The sequence below is a fragment of the Sarcophilus harrisii genome, chromosome 3 (assembly GCF_902635505.1).
Source record: "Sarcophilus harrisii chromosome 3, mSarHar1.11, whole genome shotgun sequence".
NCBI classification, from domain to species: domain Eukaryota; kingdom Metazoa; phylum Chordata; class Mammalia; order Dasyuromorphia; family Dasyuridae; genus Sarcophilus; species Sarcophilus harrisii.
This window is the reverse complement of record NC_045428.1, coordinates 543,723,576-543,746,713: the sequence shown is the minus strand read 5'-3', so window position 1 is coordinate 543,746,713 and position 23,138 is coordinate 543,723,576. Positions and strand designations below refer to the sequence as shown.

General features: G+C 40.1%; 1 protein-coding gene across 4 annotated transcripts; it reads left to right on the top strand.

Moving 5' to 3' along the window:
* Positions 1–663: 663 nt before the first annotated feature.
* LOC100931837 lies at positions 664–23,137 on the top strand. Of its 4 annotated transcripts, none has more exons than XR_004233317.1 (3): positions 664–1,614; positions 9,971–10,047; positions 22,866–23,137. XR_004233317.1 is itself a non-coding variant. In XM_031962189.1 (2 exons), coding segments are annotated over exons 1-2 (720 nt in total). In that variant the 5' UTR covers positions 1,667–2,427; the 3' UTR covers positions 9,973–9,998. The 4 variants fall into 4 exon arrangements, 1 of the variants encoding a protein (XP_031818049.1); XR_004233316.1 differs by lacking the exon at positions 664–1,614 and adding an exon at positions 1,669–3,145; XR_004233318.1 differs by lacking the exon at positions 664–1,614 and adding an exon at positions 5,086–5,341.
* The last annotated feature ends 1 nt before the right edge of the window (position 23,138 follows it).

The following is a 23,138-nucleotide window of genomic DNA, read 5'->3' as shown; positions in this document are numbered from 1 at the left end:
TTCCAGGAGGCTGAGCCATTCATTCTCCTTTCCCCTTTCTTTTTCTGTTTGATGAACCATGGATGAAGTGCAATATCCTCTTATGTGGTGGGGCTCAAGGAACCTCCCCTGTAGATAGATCTACCTTAAATCTATCACTGTGATATCTAACCATTATCCTAGAATTCAGGGTTCCTTTAGAAGATGGATGCCTCAAGACTCTGCATCTGATACCTCCTTTAGAGGGTTTGGTAATTATTGAAGCCTTGTGGCAGGGAATTGGGAGCAGCCATGACACTACATCTGAATTAGCAACACTTGGAGTGGAAGGCAGTGGGGCTAATCTCCTGTGAGACGTGGAAGTTGTTGGCAATCTGGGGCGATCACATCCCTCCAATGACATAGAAATTCAGGACACCGTGGAGCAAGGAAACAAATGTGTAGACATGACAGAAGCTCCAACAAGCCCCCAGGATCCACTTCTTCCAATCTCTTTCTGACAGCAGTAACACTTGAACATAGACCTAGATAATGAGAGTTTCAGAATGTTTCCTGAGGCTGGTGATGTTGGGACTGACCATTTTATTCTGGCTGTTGTCATAGTATCTTCCCACAGATAGATGTCATAGTGATCCCCCTTCACCTGACAGATATTTCAGTGGCTATCCACCTGACAGACACTACAGCGCCTATCCATGGTGCAGATGCTGCAATGCCCATCCACATGGCAGATGTCTCAGTGCCCATCTATTCTCTAGCTAACCCAGTAGTCTTTTATAGAAGGCAGAAGTCATAGTACCTGTATATGTTACCAACACAAGAGTCCGTGCACACACCAATTCTCACCATGCCTGTCGACATAACCTCAGTTAGAGTGCCTGTCCATACTGCAGATATCACAGCGCCCTTGCTTAAAGCAGATGTCACAGTACCCATCAGCACAGTAGAGCTCATGGTACCTATCCAGAGAAGAACCAACCTGACAATATACACCCGGGAGACACCGCAGCTGCCAATTGTACAGCGGGTCTTACAGCGCTTGTCCAAATGTCAGGGTCAAATTATAGAAAAATCTCAGAGGTCCAGTCAATCTTGCGGAAGACAGACATTCTCAGTTCAGAAAATCCACCAAGAGCGAGACTTCACTGTGCCCCTTCACACGGTTGACGTCAAGGTGCCTTTCAAAAGAATATTGTCCACCCCTGCCTGGAAACCATCACCTGGGTGCAGTAATCTCAAGATCCATCCACAGACAGACATTGTCGTTCCCCTCCATACTGTGGATGTCACTGTACCTGTCCACACAGCAGGTATCAAGCCTCCTGCCCACAGCGCAGATGATGCAAAGCCCATCCACATGTCAGATGTCACAGTGACCCTCCACAGAGAGACACCACCAAACCTACACAGTGTCAGGGGCAATTGTCAGGACCCAATTTTGAAACATCATGATCAACATAAATTCCCTTCAAGTATTCAGTTAAGGTTTCGAAGTCCCCACGTTCGATATACCTGCTAAAGACACTAGAGATACTGCAAATAAGGACTATGCTGCTGGAGAAAAGATTGGTCACATATCTATGAAAATACAACAAACAGTTCAAGGAATTGTGGACACATGAAACAAAAGTACAGGTATGATCATACAACAGTGCTCAGACCTTGCGGCTTCTATCCATCTTTTCCCGAAGGGATGGAAAACAGAAATAAGGCAGCGTCAGAACCTGATGCTAGTGATCTTTGAAGATTAGCCATTTTATGGGGATAGGCATTGTGACACGTTCTATGTGGTCGAGTGCTGTGACAGCAGTCAGTGAACTCAGCACTTAGGAGGTAGATTAGATATGCAGATGATGTGCTTACAGACCCCATGCTGTGTTTCTCCACATTCACAGTGGTCTTAAGCATCCATTCTACTATGTGCACGAGTTGACGTCACTCCAGTGGTTTCATTCTGTGACCTTTAGACACCAGGGGGTTGATGTTAGCTATATGTGATCCAGGACAGCAGAGATTCAGTGGTTAAGGCCCCATTTGTCTTATCTGCATCAGATCTGAACCCACTCTGATTGCCACCCATGATGAGTACATTGGGTTCCATTGAATAGGGTTTTCTCTCCCTACCCATGAAACACCATCATGGAGAGGAGAGGCTATCTATAGTTGGACATCCCGGAGCCCATGCACAGTCAGCACATCCCAGGTCACATGTAGTGCCTGCCCATTCAAAGGAAAGCAGTCACGGTGCCGGTCCAAAGGACTGATGTCATAGTGTCTGTCTCATGGCTGATGTCACAGTGTTTGTCTACATGGCTGATGTAAAAGTGTCTATCCAAGGGACAGCAGTCACAGTGCCCACTCACCTGGCAAAGCATCTCAAAGGCACTTGCTCCCAAGGCAGACCCCAAAGTGTCCAGACACAAGGCAGATGTCACAGAGTCTACCCTCATGGCAAGTATTATTGTGGCCAACCCCACAACATCCAGCAAGAAGGCAAGCACAGAGACCACTCACACTGCGGCCAACTTCTGGGGCTCTACTTACATAGCAGCCCAGAACACAGTGACCATTCGCTCTTCGGATTTCACAATGCCCATATACACAGACAACCATGTAGGCCCTATCCATACAACCCATCTCAGAGTTCCTGTCCACATTGCTGATATCATGGTGCCCATTCATGGAGCAGATGTCACTGTGCCCATCCACACAGAGGATATCACAGTGCCTGTCCACACAGCAGACATCACTGTCCCCATCCACAGAACCAATTGTGTGGGCTCTTTGTACTTTTCAGAAATCACAGAGTCCATACAAGTGCCCAGTCTCCCAGTTCCTGTCCACACATCCAATTTCTCAAGCCCTCTGCACACAGAAGATATCATAGAGACTATCCAAGACCTTATGGAGCCTGGCCACTCCCACTTCACAGGCCCTGTCCACACCTCAGACCTCACTGTGCCTGTGCACATGGCAGATATGACCGTACCTATTGTCATGGCAGATGTTATGGTGCCCATCTGCACAGCAGACATTACACTGCCAGTCCATCGGGCAGACATCACAATGCCCAGCAATACATCAATTCACCCCAGTTTCCAGAAGCTGATGGGCAATCTTCTGAGTGAATCCTTCAACATGCTGAAACCTGTTGGTTCAGTCCATTGTAAGTTGTTGATTCAGGTATAAATTTATAATATCACAGGGTAATAAGAATTTGAAAGGGACTTTAAAGATAATCTAGTGACAGATAAGTCTTAGTCCAGTTGTGGAAGTGAGACATAGGGGTGGGAAGGCAACAGGTTGTAGTCAATACTGAGGTAGGCAATACTTGAGTATCTTTCCCAGTTCAGGGGTGGCTGTTTCTAGAATGTATAAAGCCATAAGAAGCACAGATGTTAGAAAGAAGTTATAAAGAAGATAGACACATGTAGACAGAAGATGATACCTCCTAGTGCTTAGAGAAAGAAGTTAAGAAGGAAACTAGTACATAGTTGACTAACATGGCCTTTGTGGTCTAGCATCCCTGGGTATTTTTTTCTCTTTTTGTCTGTGGGCATGTTGTGTCTGTTTTAAGTATTCCCCTAGAGTTCTTGTAAGCTGAGTGACACTGCTGACCCGTCCAAGGTTTGGGTATGGAGAAACCCAGAAAGGTGATGGATTGAGCTCTCCTGAATGGGTCGGTGTCCTAAGGTCAATGTCAGCTGCTTTTTCCATATTCAAGGAATATTCTGGGCACCTCTGTGTCAGTGATCACATGTCAATGACACAATGGTTTGAAGTCTTCTTACACTGATATAGTCCCAGAAGAGGCTAAAATACCTGGGGAGCATTCTGGAAAGATTATGAATGGTACACTCAGCTGTGGCCATGGCTCTATCTGTACATATTACAGAGAAACAGCTTTACTTGCCTCTTTTGAAGCAATGGTGCTAAAATGGCTTCAAGGCTCATCATGGGAAACTGAAGCTGGCTGTTGAATTTGACTCTGATTATCTCTCCCACTCTCCTGTCCCCTTTCTTTCTTGCTTTGTGGATGAATCTGAGATTTTTGGCTTCCTACTTATTAGAGGATTATTTGCAGAGCTGCATTGCCCCCTAAACTCTTTGAACTCGTGCTAGGGATCTTGTGTGGGATCTGTTCTGTCAAGAAACCCCATCTTTCCAAACCCAGCCTCCAGTGGCTAGGTCCTCTAATCTTTAATCTGTGATGTCCCCTATTTCTTTCTGAGATCAGCTTCTTGCTCACTGGCAACTAGTGAAGGGGAGAGAGATGATCATGGTTCTGGTTTGTTTTCCACAGGACAGTGGAGATTTGTTATTGGGGGGAATCTGCATTTCTGAATGAATCTTGTTTAAGGGTTGGAGGGATTTGGGAGAAGAGAGCCTCTCTAGTCTCACTAGTCTGGAGGACTCGGGTGTTACTGATAATGGCTCATCATAGGGTAAGACAAAGACCCTTCTTAAACCCTTCTCTTTGCAGCTTTCCAACCCATGTCTAGTATTGGGGGAGCAAGTAGGAAAAAAACTAGCAATCTTCCATAGAAAATCACAGGAGTTCAAGGTCTAAAGGGATTTCAGAGATTCTGGGTTCAAAACCCTTCAACTCTCTGAGCCATATCTCTGTCAGTCAATAACATTAATGATAGAGAAAAAGCATTTTGTGAAGTTAGGATACCTGGATATTTTAGAAATATAAGTTGTTACTGTCATCATACTCATTTATCTTTTTACATGTTGTTTAGTTGTTGCAATCATGCCCAATTCCTCATGACTACTTTTGTGGTTTTCTTTGTAGCATTTTGCATTTCCTTCTTCAACTCACTTTACATATGAGGAAACTGAAGAAAAAGGGTGAAATGACTTACCCAGGTATAAACATCTAGTAATCTCTTGAGGTCTGATTTGAATTCAATAAGATGAATCTTTCTGACTCCAGGCTCAGTATTCTCTCCACTGTGACACTTAGCTGCCCCATCTTTTTAGATAGCATCACCATTACAACCATTGTCATTATGATGTTATTACTATTCTTCATCTCTCTGAGCCTCAGTTTCCTTGCATGTAAATGGGAGTGGATGATGGTAGTTGTCTTGCTTCCTCGATGGAGGAAAGGGGATATGGTGTGGGACTTAAATAAGACAATGGTCTTGAAAAGTAATTGAAAGAGATTTTGTAACCTGGAAAACAGGACACAAATGGGAAAAGGGAACATTATAAACTTAGAGAGTTAGTTGGGACCATCTCATTTCATAGATGAAATAACTGAGACATGGTGGGGGGGTTAAGGGGAGCCAATTACCGAACACAAGTTTGGATGGAGCAGATGGGAGAAGGGAGTGGCAAAGAGTCAGTAGCAGAGGTAGGTTTGAATTGAGGTCTTTTAATTCCAAATCCAATGTGTTTTTCCTATTGTACATGGTACTTCTAATTCCCTCTCCATCTTGCCTCTCTGCCCCCATACACATGTACAAAGTCTCCAGATTCAACTTTTACTATCCTTGTCCCCTAATCCCTGTCTACCTGCCTCTGGGATGCTGAATACCTTGTGGTAGGATTACATCTATTTGAACCTGACATTGGCAATTGATTTGCTTTTTCATTGATGTTGTTTCCTTCCCCCATCTCTTGACTCCAAAAGTTGTGTTAAAAGTAGGAAGCCAAAAATCTCAGATTCATCCACAAAGCAAGAAAGAGAGGGAAGCACTATTTATTCCTCTAGCAAAAGTCCAGGCCAGGTCCCAAGAGAGACATAATTGAGGTTGACAGTTTAGAGGAGATGGGCTGGTATATGTGTTTGGGGGGAGAGGGAGTTGGAGGGCACTTCCTTTGGTTAGAATTCTAAAAGATTCACTGCTGATCAAAGGAGTTAACAGCAAAAGGTTTGGCCTCCAAAACTTGTCTAATTTCATTTTTTAAAAGTTGGGCAAAGCTGTCTTGTAACTGTGGGTGATGTGACCCCAGGAGGGCTGCAGGATAGACTTCAAAATAAATGATTCCTGACATGTACTTCCGAAAGTCTGCCAGAGAGGCTCACGTGTGGGATCTTGTGGCTATCAGAACAGCAGGAAGAGACCTTGCAGAAGGGTCAGATTTGGGTGGCAGGGACACATGAGGGCTCTGATGAGCCTGGAGGCTGCTACCAATAACAACAACTAGCTCTGCTTTTTGATTATACTTTACCATCAATGAGACACTTTCCTCCAATGAGAGGAAAACATGCTGAAGTAGAAAAAGTACTAGGTTTGGAATTGGGGACCTGAGTTCCAATCCATATTCTGACACTTGGGAACTGTGAGATCTTGAGGAAATCTTTTAAAGTCTATGGATTTCAGTTTTCTCATGTACAAAATGATGGGAGTGGGATTAGATGTCTTTTTAGCTCTTTCCTTTCCTTTCCAACTCTAAATCTAACACCTTGTGATGGAAGTGGTACAAGGGTTATCTCCATTTCACAGATCAAGAAACTGAGGTGGTGAGCAATAAAGTAACTTACCTGTGGCCACATAAATAGCCTATGTGAGAGGTGAGAATTGAACTGGAATCTCTTGGGTCCCACCAAATTCAGTTTTCTTTTGGCTCTATCATGATGACTTTCTTTGCTACACCAAATGGCTGGAAGAAATAGGAGAACTTCAAAGACTGTAAGTCTGTGGAGAGACTCTCCTCTGAAAGACATACATTTGTTCATGGGGAAAGAATATTCTGTCATATGATAGTATGGCATGGATGTCACATTCCTGATAATATTTTTAAAGCAATGAATTTGATAGTTTTGTGAGTTATTCTTGTGGACAAAGTAGAGAGATAATGTACAGTTGGGCAAAGTGAGAACTGTTTGAATGTCCAGGTACAAAAAAAACACTCATTAGTGGTTCAATGTCAACTTGGAATGAGATTTCCAGGGGGATATCTCAGAGGTTTGAGCTTAGCTGCCACTCTGCCACTTAACCTTCTTTTCAGGGACTTGGATCAAAACATATAATACAGTAGATGACATACTTGTGTGAAATGTGCTGATGGCATGAAGCTGGGAAAAATTAGTTAATGCATTGAATGGCAAACCCGAGATCCCAAAGAATCATTGGCAGAACCCAAGAGGATGAAACTTAATAGAAATAAATGCAAAGTTTGAAGTTCAAACTAATGAACTTCATAGGCACAAGATAGGGAAAGTATTTAACACTGGGTAACGGTTTTTCTGAAAACAATTTGTGAGCCTTTCTAGACTATATGCCCAATAAGTTGACTTGAGCGCCCACTCCCCAACAAGCAAACAAACAAAAACAACAGTAAACAAAGAACGAGAAAATCTCTCAGAATCAGTGGTAGGGCTGGAAACTTTGCCCATTCTCTTTGGCAAACCATGTTTCCTCTCTGTGCCTCAGTTTCCTCATCTGTTAAATGAGAGAGTTGAATTGGCATTTTTTGGGAATTCCCTCATTCCTTTGTTCTTTTGGCAAATTAAGAGATATGTAGTAAGGGAGAAAAAAAACTCTGAGCTGAGACTTAGGAGGAAACCTAGCCTGTGGTTCCCAGCTGTGGTTCTCAACTGTGGCATTAATTCATTCATTAAGTCACTTTCCTTTTCTGGATCTCTGTATTTTCAAATGTGAAATATAGGGATTGGACACAATGCCTCCATAAGGTTCCTTTTGAATCTGACACTTGTTTTTAGCAAATGTTCATTGCAGGCCTGTCACATTGAAAGACCCTGTACCAGAAATGACGATGATGAAGATGATGACAATGATAATAACTTGCCTCCAGCAGACCCTGTGTTCTTTATTCCAGCTCTGGAACTAAATAGCTGTGTGACTTTAGGCAAGTCCCTTCCCTTTCTGACCCTCAGTTTTCTGATGGGTATACTAACACCTGTATTCTCTACCTGCTTTGTAAACTGAGAAATAGTTTATTAATAAATTGCTTAGATTTCTGCAGCATTTCACCTAGTAATCCCTTGCTTTTAATAACTTGTCATTATTCAGTAGTTTTAGTCACTTCTGATTCTTTGTGATTCCTTTTAAAGTTTTTTGTTTCGGCAGAGATACTGGAATAATTTGCTATTTCCTTCTTCAGGTCATCTCACAGATGAGGAAATGGAAGCAAACAGGGTTGCTTAGGTTGACACAGCTAGTATGTATCTGAGGTCATATTTGAATTCAGGTCTTCCTAACTTCAGGCACCACTGTACTACCTAGCATTTATATAGCTAGCATTTATATAGCAGATAAATGTTTGCAAGGGGCTTTAGAAATTTTATCTGATTTTACCCTAACAACCACCCTGGATGGGGGAGGAATAGGTATTATTAATCTCTCCCCATTTTTTAGATAAACTAAGGCACAACTAAGGCACACAGGATCAATGTAAGTAAGTATCTAAGACAGATTGAACTTAAACCTTTTTTACTCCACTCCCAGAACTCTCTACTGTGCTCCTTTATACTGTGCTTTATAAATATTCATTTGCTCATTTGATTTCTACAGCTGTGGCTGAGGCAGTCAGGTGGAATAGTGAAGAAATTGCTGGAGTTGAAGTCAGGAAGATCTGAGTTTCAATCCTGCCTCAGATACTTACTAGCTGTTTAACCCTAAACAAGTCATTTGAACTTTTTAAATCTTAGTTTCTTTGTTGATAAAATGGGGATAATAACCCCTTCCTCATAGGTTGTTGTAAGGATATCAAATGAGATATTTCAAAAAGGATTTTGAAAACCTTAAAAGTTCTACGTAAATATTAATTAGATCACCTCCATATTACAGAAAAGGCAACTGAAGAGAAGGGACATGCCCAAAATCATGCAGTATAAGACTTCATAGATGTAGCTCTAGAAGGTGCTTTAGGAATCATTTTGTCCAAGTTTCTTAACCTGGGTTTTATGCGATGAAGCACCAGGTTCTGGGAGAGCAGCTTGGAATGTGAAAAACTCATAAAAGGTATTATCATAGCCACAAGAAGTCCTTTTATTTCATAAAAAGGGTATAACAGGCTGATCAAGATGTCCTAGCAGCCAGCTGAGAGTGAAAGGGAGCATTTAAAAATCAGAAGCAAAGAGGGAGGGGGGGGGGGAGTAAGGGCGGGATCTAGAAAGTTAGAAAGGAATTAGGGAGGTTCCTAGTTGAGAACAAACTTGCAAGCACATAATATCTAAATCAGCAAATGCATGATGGGAACACAGGAAGAAGGATATGCTAATACAGGATAATGAGGATGCTTTGGTGACCAAGGTTACTTGTAGGACAAGAATATTTCTAGTGTTCTTTCTCAGGAAAAAGAAGGGTCCCTTATCTGCAGGGTCCTTACTGATTTGGTGGTTTGAATAGACAAGATAAAACAGTCCCAGGAATGTGGCCTCCCTTTGTGTGGAATAAGGTTGACAATGGGAACAGGGTGGGCTTAGTTAGAATTCACATTATTCCTGGCAATGGCAGTGGCTGTACCACATCATGTGAACTTGTTTTAAAAAAGATTTTGATAACTATATTTCAATTGGTTTCCTTTGTTATGCATTTGAAAAACTTATTCTGAAAAGGGTTTCCACAGGTTTAGCTAAACTGCCCAAGGAATCTATGATATTTAAAAAAATTAAGATCTGATAAAACTGAGCCTCAGAGAGATGGCTTGCCCCAAATTACTCAGTAATAGGGGTAGAGCTACAGTTAGAAGCTATGCTCTTCCCTCTCTGTCATGTCATCATGGTGGTGGTCCCAAGTCCAGGGCTTTTTACAGCCAGTTACCATGATGCTGTTGGCTCAGCGTTTAGGCTACTGTGTCCTGTGAGGAGGCCCAGGTATGCTTGTGTTGGACCAGAGTCTTTGGAACTTACTCTGGGAAGAAAGTGACATTATGGACTGAGCTCTCTCAACCCCCTGTCCTTTTCTTCTTCACTGGCTGGAATCTGCCTTGCTGAAATCATCTCCTCAGGCCTGATTTCTGTTCTCTATTTAGAGCTTTGGCAGCTCAATAATGGCAGTATTTTCTTTTGCAGAACTACCACTCACCCGTTTCATGTGATGGCACCATTTAATATGCAGTGGAGAAACAGGCTACCAAGACGAAGCTAAGGTGGGAATGTTGAATATTCATTTTCCATGGTTAGAGGGTGTTTTTCCCAGGGTTCTGTTATTCAAATGAGCTTGGGATTTTTAAGTTCCACTTTGCCAACAAAAGCTTAAAGAGAAATTAACAGGCAAGTACCAGCCTTCAAGAGGTCCCCAGGCATGTGATGGGTCCTCAGGAAACAGAGATTGAAAGCCACAGCCCAAACATCCTATAGTAATTGAATTGAAAAGATACTGAATCTAGAGTGGAGGTATGGGTTTCAATACCCTGCATCTAACCACTTGGGGTGTGTGTGGGGCGGTCAGGGTTAGACTAAAGGATCTTAGGAACCCTTCAGCTCTAAACTTAGAATCCTATGAATTCACTAGCTGTGGAAATTTCATCAAATAAATCCCCTCTCCCTAACCTCAGCTTCCTCACTTGAAAAAAAAAAAAAAAAAAAAAAAGGAAGAGCTTGGTTTAGATAGTATCTATGATGCCTCCCCAGTTTTAAAATTCTGTTTCACTTATTGGTAGATATGGATTCAGGCAAATAAATAAGGAAAGGTATGAGCATTTATTAACTATTTGCTATATGACAGACGTTATGCTAAGTGCTAGGAATACAAATACTAGAAAAAAGAGAATGCCTGCCTTCAAAGAGCTTACATTCTAATAGGCAAGACAACATACAAAAGAGAGCTAAAAAGGGAGAGGCAAAGGTATAGTTGTGAGGTCTAGAAAATCAGGTAGAGAGCTGGGAAAAGAACAGAGGCAGGCTAGTTTAGGCTCTTCCACAAAAATGGAAGATCTAGGAAGAAATCGCCAATGGAAAAAGATGAATGGTCCAGAGTACGAAGGCTATAAGGGTGGTAAAGAGTAGTAGAGGAAAACAGTGAGGAAACCCTGGGCACTGGGGAATTTTAGGCTGAATTTAAGAGGAGCAGAACATGGTTTGGAGGGTTTAAAAAGTCAGGAGGAACTGAGTTCAAATCTGTCTCAGACACTTAACATGTCCTAGCTGTGCGACCCTGGGCAAGTCACTTAACCCCAATAGCCTCGGGGTGGGGTGGGGAAGTTAGGAACAGGACTGGGAAGAGAAAGTCCAGGGAACCTGGATGAGATGACCAGCTCTTTTATTTGCTATCTATGTTGTTTATTAGGGCAACAATTTCATCATCTGAAAATGAAGACTTTGGATCTGCTAGTTTTCTGATAGTATATAAGCACCTTTGGGGCAAAGACTGTGTTACTTTCATCTTTGCAATTCCATTGCATATTGCCTGACACCGAGATATGTAATAAATACTTGGCTAATTGATTAATCAACTGCTCTTCAAAGATATTTCCAGATCAAAACTAATGAGTCTTTGTTTTTATGTCTTTCCCTGCTTTATATTTTGTTTTGTAAGGTCTTTTCTAGTTTCAAAAATTTAGCAATTTGTTTATATTTCATCTGTGGGAGAAAATAGGGCTCAGCAAAATGTACAGATTTGGGCAAAATTACAAAGGCTGTTTAGAATCTGCCCATTTTACTTGGGAATGGTGCTATATATCATTGAGCCCAATTTCAAGCAAAAAAAAAATTTATCTGTGACAATGACCGGTTGAAAGTAACTAAAATTGTTGCCCATGAGAGCGTTGTTGGACATGGCACCGAAGATATGTAGACTTCCATCTGGACTGATTCTACTTTAATGCAGCATTTTTAAAAAAAGGATCTGATAAGATCTGATAAGAAGACATTGGAAGAAGCGCCTTAGGAATCATCTCATTCAATCTCTTCCTTTTATTGATGGGAAAACTGGGGTCCAGAGGAGGGAAAGAATTAGCCTGAGATCACATTGCTGGTATACTAAGTAGGAGGTTTTAAAACCAGGTATTCTGATTCTAAATTCTTTTCCATTCTAACCATGAACCTTATTTTTCTTTGGAGGATATTTAAGTGACTTGCCTAGGATCACATAGATAATAAGTGGCTGAGGTCACATTTGAATGCAGGTCCTACTGACTCCAGGGCTGATGCTCTGTCCATTGTGCTACTTAGCTGCCTGCAGCAGAGAGCCTGAAGCCTTATGATAACAATTCCCATTCCTATTAGGGAGGCCTGCAGTCTTCAGATCTCATTTTTAACACTTAGTAGCAGTTCTCTCTTTTTTTTTTTTACTGTCAGGCAGTGTTTAGATTTTGTTATTGTTTCCATTTACATTATAGCCATTTAAAAATGTTGTTTCCCTGGGTCTAATTGCTTTATTTTGCATCAAAGCTTGTAAATCTTCTCATGATTCTCTATTTTCTTGATATTTATCATTTTTTTTGCACATTATTCCATTATATTAGCTTAATTAGCTTAGCCATTCTCTAGCTGAAGGGTATCCACTAAGTTCTCTGTTATTTAAAAAAAAACCCAACACTGCTATTATAAAAATTTCTAGCATTGTGAACATTTATTTCAATCTTTGATCCCTTTGGTATATAATCCTAGCAGAATCTCTGCATCAAAGCATCTGGACATTTTAATCATTTTTTAAAGCATAATTCTGAATTGCTTTCTGGAAGGGTTGGACACATTTATAACTCCAGCGTTGCATATCTTTGTAACTGTATTTCCCTAATCCTCCTAAGTTTGACTATTCCCATCTCTTATCATCGTGCAAATTTGTTCAATGTGAGGTAAAAACTTAAGAGTTGTTTGATTTTCATATCTCATTATTAGTAACTTGGAACACCATTTCAAGTAGTTGTAATGGTTTACTTTTTTTCTTTATTCTTTTGAGAACTGCTTGTTCATATCCTTTTGATTGCTCATGTTTTGGGAAATAGATCTTGGTTTTATATATTTGTGTTAGTTTCCTGTATATCTTGGATATCAAACTCTTAGCAGAATATTTGATGCAAGATTTCCCCCAATTAGCAGTTTCCTTTCTTTTCTTGCTTGCATTGATTTTGCTTGCACAAAGTTTCTCTTTAATTTAAGTAAAATTAATTTCTATTTTATGTTTGAACCCACTTCTGTGAATTTTGTGATCAAGAACCCTACAAACTTCTTTCTTCATAATGACCCTATGAGGAATAAGTAGTACAAGTGTTATTATTTCTACTTGAAAAAGATTAGGATTCTGACATTCAGAGAGGTTCAAGTGCCTGGAAAGCATAGTTGGAGCTGATATTTGAAGACAAAGACTTCTAGATTGTCAATTTAGAATGGTTTCTACTATTTTATTATGCTATTAAAATAGCATTTTATTATGCTGTCTCTCATAGGTGCTTTTGTCTCTGCTAGGTAGTTCTCCAATCAGTCCCTTTTAAAATGGGCCTTTGATATGCTCTATCTGGGTGCTAATGGGAGACTGGAATCTCCTTTCTTAATATGGTCCTTGTTCTGGGGCTAATTCTGCTAGGATGCATAAAAAGCTGGTTGCTGGTATTCCCAAAGCAACAGTTCATTTAAATTCAATTCAATGGACAATTATTAAGCTACTCTGTGCCATGGTCTGTGTTCTGGATACTGGGAATACAGAGATGAAAACAAAACAGACAACCCTCAAGGAACTCACATTTTACTGAGAAGGTTATAATATGCATATAGAAGATAAAGCAATACATTATACAAGATGTCCCAAAAGTTTTAGTGCAGCTTTAAGCTAGGAAAGCTTGTTGTAAGCTTGCTGAAAGCTTTCCTATCTTAGAATTGCTCTAAGACTTTTGGGGACTCCCTTTTAAAAATAATTTCCCTTTCCCAAAGATTAAGCTTAATAGCATCTCTTCTCCCACTCCTCATTGTCTCGTTCTCTTCCTATGTCTACCTTTCTGTACTTTATATCTGTCTATATTGTCTTTCTCTGTCTTTTTATGCATGCTCTCCCCATCAGCCTTGTTCTGTTTCCTTTGGTCTGTGTCTGTCTCTCTGTAAGTCTGTCTCATCTGCCCCCTGTGTCTTTTCCTTTGTGTGGGTGCCTGTCTCCCCTCCATATGCCCTCTCCTCCCCAGCCTCCCTTTTGTGCTGATCTGTCATTTGATCCATCAGGGAAGGTCAAGGCCAAGGGGCACGGGCAGCCGTCTATTTTGTCTTGTCAGCCTGCTCCTGGTGGGAAAGGTGTCTGGCAAAGTAAATTAGAGGCGGGCTGTGTAGGGAACTGTGAGTCAGGCAGGGGCTCCAAGGTGCCCTGCCCCGACTCCTCCAGCCTGGGAGTAGCTTGCATAAAGGCTCTTGGATATGCACAGATCACTCACTCCCAGAGCGTCTTTGCATTTGTACTTGACTTTGAAGATCAGCATTTCTGTAAAGACTGCTCCCAACAGAAAGCTACTCCCCAAAGGTCTCTTGCCATGTATTTCAGTGAAGAAAAAAAAATGTTTTCTTTCCCTTTTCTATTCTTCCTAAACAGAAATGAAATAATTATGTGCTACCCTCTCCTACGTTAAGTGACAACACTTGGCCCAGACTGTTAGTGATCTGGTCCAGTGGGAAAAAAGAACATGAGAATTGGGAGCCAGGAGACCAGAGTTCTAATCTTGGCTCTTGTGACCTTAGTCAAGTCACTCTCTGAGCCAGGGTCAGTTTCCTCTTTTGTAAAGTGAGGGGGAAAGATGAAATACTTGCTTTGTCTTTCAGGTCCCTTCTGGCTTTGGCAGTCTATTTTCTTTGTAAGCTTTCTCTAAAGAGAACATATTGTAGACTTATATAGGATTTGGTCTCTGGGTTTCTTTCTGTGATTAACCTGTTCTCTGCTTCATTTTCTCTCCCATTAGCCCCCTTCTATATTATCAAGGAAAGAATGTTATTGTCATTTGAAATCACCTTGTTAATCGTAGGAGCCTATTGTTGGATGATAGATCATCTAGTTTCCCTCCAAAGGGAAAGGAATTCTTTCTCTGGTGTCCCCAACAAAGAGTTCTCTTTCTGATCATCTCCTAGTAACGAGGAGTTTACTACCTCATGAATCATCAGTATGTTCCACTTGTAGAGCTCTCATTTCTTGTTAAGGTACTTTTGCTTTTGAACTAGAATCTGTCCTATAGCAGCTTTTCCTATTGGTCTTAATTCTGTCTCCTGGGACCAAGCATAAAGAGTCAAATCTCTTGTTCATTTTTCCTGTGCTTTCAGTCATTTGAAGGTATCATTTGAGTTGTCCCTAAATCAATAGTTAATAAGCATTAATTAAGCATTTATTATGTGCCAGGAACTATGATTAGTGCCGGAGAAATGACAAATAAAGACAGTCCCTGCTCTCAAAGAGTTTACAATTTATTGGGGGAAGAAATTTTTCTCTTTTCTAGATTAAGCATTGCAATGTAGTTAACCATGACTCAAAACTAGAGGAGAGAGAGTTTCTTTAGACTTTATATGGGCCTAAGTTCAGTTTTGTAGACTTCACAATAAGTAATATTCATGAGAATCTCTATGACTCAATTCCTCCTGTTTCATTGGAAACATCTGAATTTGGCTTACTTTTGTCTTTATTCGGGGTATCCTTAGTTCCCTTGCAAACACAAAGCTAATACAGTATGAAACATTACAACAACCTTGTTTTTCACAGTAAATAAAGATGGATGGCATGGTAAATAGTGTGCCAGGACTGAAGTCAGAAATATTCATCTTCCTGAGTTCAAACCTGTCCTCAGACACTTACTAGTTATGACCTGAGCAAGTCACTAAGTCACTTATTTGCCTCAGTTCCTTATCTGTAAATGAATTGCAGATCGAAATGGCAAACCACTATAGTATCTTTGCCAAGAAAACCCACAAAATGGCATCATGAAGAATTGGGCATGACTGAAATGACTGAATAACAAAATAAAGAAACTAGCTTACCCAAGCCCCAAAGATAGTAAAAAAAAAAAAAACAAAACCAAAAAACAAGATCCTTTTCAAATTGTCGTCTACCCATTCCTTCACCATTCTGCATATGTGAGGAACTGAAGTATGTAAAACTTTGATTTTAATGTTAATGACTTTCATCTTATTTTAGCTTGTTTGAAGTCTTTTGAAATCTGAATTCTATCATCCAACATATTAGTCACAACTCCAGGTTTCATATCATTGGAAAATCTGATAATCATTTGTATTCAAATCACTGATAAACATGTGGAACAGCACAGGTACAAAGACAAATATGTGGGGCACTCTACTACAGACTTCCCTCAAGTTAATGTTGACCCCTTCATTAATGACTGCTTCTTGAGTCTAATTATTGGTCTAGTTTCAGACTCATCTAAATATACTCTCATATAGCTTATCTATTTCCAACTTAGCTATAAGCAAATCAATGAGAAACTTTGTCCATTGCTTTGCTGATGAAATCTAAGAATATTATGTTTATGTCTAATTACTCTATAGTAAATTCTGACTACAGCATTCTCTTGAACTTTCTGGCTATTTATCTTGTTTTCTCTGACCCTACTTCCCTAAGAAAAAAGAAAGAAAGAAATAAAAAGGAAGAAAAAAAAGGATAAATAAATGAATTTAGAATTATCATGAGCTATACTTTTTAATGTTTAATTTGATTTAAAAAAATCAACAATTATTTTTTCTTCTCTCATCTGTCTATGTCCAAAAAATAAATGATATAATATGTTCTTGATGAAGCATTGTTGGTTCTTTGTGATAATGACTTCCTTTTAATAATAGTTTCAGAACCTTGTCAAGAATTAAAACCAATCCCATTGTTCTATAGTTTGTAGACTTCACCTTTTTATACTCCCCACCATTTTTTTGGGGGGTGGTGGGGAAGATTGATACAAGAGTTGCCCTGAAGTCCTGAAGGTCCTTTTGTATTCATTACAATTTTCTAAAGATCACTGTCAGTGGCTCAAGTAATCATATTGGACAGTTCTCTCAGTCTTCTAGAATGTAATTAATCTATACATGGTGATTTGAACTCATGGAGGGTAGCCAGATGTTGACTGAATTTCATTTATCTCTGCTCCCTACTCAACATTTTTATTTTCTTCCCAGTCCAGTGATCACTCTTTGGAATAAAAAAAGGAAATAAAATACATAGGAGTTGAGTATTTCAACTTTCACATCATTATTCATTAGCATCATTCCATCTTTTTCAATTAGTGGTTGATCTTCCCTCTTGTTCTAATATACTTAACAACAATTCTCATCCATTTTGTAATTATTAGCACCTCATATCACTCTAGATTTTCATATCTTAGACAATAATAATGCTTCTGTCATAGAAAATTACTCATTTGTATTTGTGACCTGTATTTATTCACCTTTGAATGTGTTGTTGATCACCCCTATCTCTCTCTATCCCCAGTAGAATGTAAGCTAGGTTTTTAGCCCAGAGATGGTCTCAATTGTGTATTTCTATCTCTAGCAACTTGCACAATGCCTTGTACAATGCCTGGTGCAAAATGTACACACTTAAAAATGTGTATTTGTTTCTTGTTTCCTCCATTACTTATCCTAGTTTCCATCATTTGAGCATTTAAAATAAATTATCTGAGATTGGGATTGAGTTTTCTATGCCCCCAAATAATTTTCTTTATCTCCCTCACTGCCATGGTTTTATAGAATAATATGCTGGAAGAAACTTAAGAAATCATTTAGTTTAACTCTCCTTATTTTCCAATGAGGAAACGAAAGTGAAGAAAGTTACGTGACTTTTTCTACATTGCTATAATAGTTTAAGAGTGTAAGGCATTTTTATATGTTTTTTAATGAGTATTATCATCTAAATTTTATAGATGATAAAACTGAAGTTAAGAGAAGGGAAGTGACTTGTGACTTAGGTTATAGAGTTAGTAAGTTTAAGAGTGAGGATGTGACCTCAGGTTTCCTCACTCTCCAGGTCCAGTGTTTTTGTTACTGTGCCATGTTCTCTCTTGTTGAACTTGGCTATTGACATTGCCTTTGGTGAAAGTGCTGAAGCTTTAAAAAAATGCACATGTTCCAGTACTGCCAAACTGACCTTTTGGCTCTTCTTTACACAAGACATTTCATTTTCTGTCTCAACCCCTGAAATGTCCTCACCCCCCTGGACTCAAAGAATTCTTCTTGTAATAGTTCAGTCGCTTTTCAGTCATGTCTGACTCTGTGACTCCTTGGGGAGGGGGTGGTTTCTTGGCAAAGATAGTGGAGTGATTTGACATTTCCTTCTCTAATTTGTTTTTGCAGATGAGGAAACTGAGACAAATATAGTTAAGTGACTTTTCTGGGGTCACAAAACTACTAAGTGTCAGAGGCCTTGAAGTTGAGTCATCTGACTTCAGATATAACCCTCTATCCACTGTGTCATCTGGAATTCTTAGTCTTCTTTAAATATCATCTTCCTTCTCTTCCCACTCCCCACCATTATTTGTGTTTCTCTCTCTCTCTCTCTCTCTCTCTCTCTCTCTCTCTCTCTCTCTCTGTCTGTCTCTCTCTATTGTTTCCTCTAATAGAATGTAAAGTTCTTGAGGGAAATGACTATTTCTTTTCTAGTTCCAGGGATACTAGGGGATAGTTAGGGGATAGAGCACTGGACCTAGAGTGTGGAAGAAATGAGTTCAAATCTGACTTCAGACATTCACTGTGTGACACTGGATAAGTCATTTAATCCCTATTTACCTCAGTTCCTCATCTGTAAAATGGGGACACAATGAAATGGCAACCCACTCCAGTATCATTGACAGGAAGATTTCCTGGACAATTTTGAAGAATTGGACATGACTGGATGATGGAACAACAAAATCCTTGATAGCTGGGGCACAACTGACATTTAAGTAAAAGCTTCTTTATTATCTATTCCATCCCTGCTGAAGTAACAGAACTCAGAACCCAGCCCATTGCATCTTCATTTGGGTGTGGACAAGAGAATTGCTGATATTTCTTCTGTAATTTATAGTTATAAAGCACCTACATATTTTCTTCTGCCTTCATAGTAGTCTTTGGAATTAGGTTGTGGAGAGATTATTAACTCTATTTTTTTTTTTAACAATTGAGGAAAGTAAGACTCATAGAACGGAACTGCCTTTCCCAAGAACATACCTAGTAGTGGTAGCATAGGGATTAGAACCATTTACCTTAGAAAAGAGAAGGTGAAAAAGTAACATTAATTATTTATTGAAAGGGTTTTAAGGAGGATGACAACTGGTTGTTCTTCCTCTAGACTAGAGTCCAGGGGAAATGGGGTCTAATGGACATTTAAAATTATTATTAATGTTTCTTTTGTTTCTATATAACTTTTTTTTTTACTATATTCCAATTTACCTCCCTAGACAGTGTGTCCTGCGTGTTGAAGAAGAATAATAAAGAAAGGAAAAAGGCAGTTTATCAAAGCCAACTAATACAATCTATTCTTCTGACAGTATATATAGCATTTTGTACCCAAAGTCCATTACTTTAAGGTGTGTACAGAGACAAAGACAGAGAGAGAGACACACAGAGAGAGGCAGAAACACACACGGAGAAACAGAGAGACACACAGAAAGACAGAGACATACACACACACAGAGACAGAGACAGACATGGAGAGAGGCAGAGACACAGAGACAAAGATGAACAGAGAGACAGAGAGAGAGGCAGAAACACACACAGAGAAACAGAGAGACACACAGAGAAAGACAGAGACATGTAGAGAGGCAGAGACACAGAGAGAAACAGAGACACAGAGACAAAGATAGAGACAGAAGGAAGGCAGAAAAGAGACAGAAAGAAGACAAGGGAGACAGAGACAGAGGAGGCATATTAGGTGAACTCTTTTCAGACCAAGTCTGGTCATTCTAATCATGTTGCATTTCCTTTTGTGTTATTTTCTTTCCATTGACAATGCAGCCATTGTGCACCTTGTTTTCCTGGCTTCACTTCTTCTTCAGTTAATATTTGCCTTCACAGGCTTCTCCATATTTGTCCTACTCATCATTTCTTACAGCTCAGTAATATCCTGTTCCATTCATACACCACAATTTGTTTATCCATTTCCTCATTCTATTGTGGGAAAACAATAAATAAAACAAATAAATGCAGAATAATTCCAGGAGGAGGGAGTTTTAAAATGGCTCCAAGATTTAGTCTGGTGAAGGGAAAACTTTTGGAGCGGTAGCTATCATTGTTTGTATAGTATAGGGATGTGTGTGTTATGTATGTTTGCATATGTGTATGTGTGGGTGATATGTATGTGTTTGCTTATGTGAAAGTGTGTATGTGTTATGAATGTGTGCGTGTATGCAGATCTGAAAGATTGTTCTGTGGAAGGGGGATTAACTGTATTTTCCTTGGCCCCAGAAGGCAGAAACTGAGTGTAATGGTTGGAAGCTCAAGGAGATAGATTCGTTTCCTCTAAGAAAGAACATCTTAATGATAGGAACTCCCTCAAATGGTCCAAGTGGAGCCTAGATGATCCCTAGTCAGGGATGCTGAGAAGGGTGATAGACTGGACAATGGTACCTCCAGAGATCCCTTCTTGCTTTGGAGTCCAATGCCTGGGACTCAGTGACATTGGTGGCAGTTCCCCTCCCCAGGGTGCCCCACTGCTGGCCTAGCTTCTGCCTCCAGCGGAGCTGTCTCTCCTGCTTTGAGCCCCTTCCTCTTGTCCCTGGTGAGATGGATGACTCCCTCAATTCCAGAGGCTGCTTGTGTCTATGGGCATAAATCTTGCCTTGTGTTCCCTCCCCCAGCTTACTTTGCTTCAGGCAGCGTGAGACAGCAGGAAGGGAAGCAGGGCAGGGCCCAGCTTGTCTCGGGTACAGCCGGGTGTCATGGCAAATGGATTTATGAAAACCTACGACATGCTTCTCAGAGCAGGGCTTATATTTGGGAGCTGGCCCAGACCCCAGAGAAGAAATATCACACAGTAGTTCTTTCCAATTCTTTGTGAAGGAGGGATGTATTTCTAGCATACCTATGATAGTACCTGACACATAGTAGGCAGAGCTACATGGAAGGACGTAAGAACATCTTGAGTTTAAATCTAGCCCTTAGATATTTACTAGCTATATGACCCTGGGCAAGTCACTTAATCCTAATAGACTATCTGTAAAATGGAATTAATAATAGTGCCCATCTCCCAAGGTGATGTTGTGAGGACCAAATAAGATAATACTTGTAAAGTGCTTTGTAAATCTTAAAGTGCTATATAAATAAAAGGTATTATTATTGTTAATAATTATTGTTTAACAAATGCTTGTTGATTGAGGGATATGTGTCATAATGTAGAGATTTTCTCTGTACCTTCCCATTTGAAAGAAAAACCTGATGAGGATCAAAGATCTATAACTGGATAGGATCTTAGAGCTCATCCAATTTAACTCATTCATTTTTTAAAATGTTGCATTTTCTTCTTTAAATTAGGAAATTGTCATCTGTAATTTTGATATTATCATTTTCTAACATGAGCCTTCCCTATTCCCCATCCATCCCCTGTAACAGAGGGAGATTACAAAACAATTCAGCACAACTAACCAATGCACTGACTGCTGAAGGTTGGCTATGCAATACTCCACCCCCAACTTTGCCCCCTTCTTCAAAGAAAGGGGAATATGGTATAATTTTCTCACCTCTTCTAGCTTCAAGGACAAGCTTGGACATTATGATTAAAGTAATGCTGAGTTTCCCCAATGACTTCATTTTATAAATGCTTCATGTAAGGCTGGCTAGGCAATATTCCACCCCCATGATGGTCCACTTCTACAAAGAAAGGGAAAGGAGGTACATTTTCTCACCTCATCTAGCTTCAAGGACAAGCTTGGACATTATGATTAGAGTAATGCTTGATTCTCTCAATTGCCTTCATTTTATAAATGCTTCATGTTTCATAAGTGAAGTGATTTGCCCATACAGTCATACGGATAGCAAAGCCAAGATTCAAATCTGACTTTTCTGCCACCAGAGCTGGTGGGAATGGGGTGGGAGAGTCGGTTTGAATTTAATACTGCACCATGGTGTCTCCTAAAGATTCTCTTGGGACCATTTCTGCCTGAGACAGGGATTTTCTGGTCCAGAGATCTTTTGGATTCATTTCTACATGAAAGAGGTTTTGTTTGCAATCCCACAAAAATTTTATGGGGGCTAATGAAGACATAGACCTTGGAACATTCCTTCGGCCAAGGATTAGAGTAAACCCGTGATCCATAGATTCCATAGAGGCCATTGGAAGCAGGGACCATATTGTGCTTCTTTATTTGGGGATAGGTTTTTGGAAGTCTGAGAGTGGAGCCAGCTGGCACCATTTTAGGCTTCAGTCTCCCTTATGCTTATGGGTAGGTCTTTGCGTGTATGCTATCAAAGTCATACTATTTGTCTCCTTCCACTCCTCCTCTCTGAACCAATCCTCAAATCCTTCAGCTTGAAATTAGGACTCTGCTTCTTTCCAGGACCTTTCTTAGATCTAGGTATAAATCTTGGGCTTTATTTCTATCACTGCTAATATGGAATTCTATCTTGGGTTCTTGTGTGTCATTGACCTTGAACAATCCCATCCTGGTAATGTCTTATTCCCCAGCTATTGCCTCCATCTGCATATCTAACCATAAGATTTTCTCCAGTGACACTGATAGTAAGTCCTGGGCTGGAGTTCCAGCTGTTCCAGTTGAAAGAGCCATCCAGGGTCATGCAACCAGGCCATAAAAGGTAGTTTTGGGGGATAGAGACAATGGCAACTTGGATCGGGAAAGTTCTTAGGTAGAAGATAAAATTTGAATTGAGTTCTGAAGGAAACTAGAAATTCCAAGAAGTAGAGATGAGAAGATAAGAGACAGGATCAGATTTGTCCTTTAGGAAAATGGATCTCTGATAGCTGAGTAGAGAATGGAGGGGAATAAGAGGAAACTTCAAATAGAAGGTTCTTGCAATAATCCAGATGAGGGTTTGTACCACAATCTATAATTATGTTTCCTAATTCTTATTGCAGAGACCAGGCCAACATGAACCATGGAAAAGCTTTTCTTCTATATCCTCTGAAGAATCTGGAGGCAACTGAGGAAAACATGGAGACCAGTCCCATTAAATCTTCCACTTGGATACCCTAGGACCCAGTCCTTAAGCTGGTCAGGTGAAAAGGTTGTCAACCTGAAGGGGCAGCACTCATTCCTTATGCTTGAAAGTAATCACTTGAATGAATGACTTGAAAACAATTTGTAAGACCAAAAGATAAGAGAACATAATAAAAACGAAAACAAGAAAC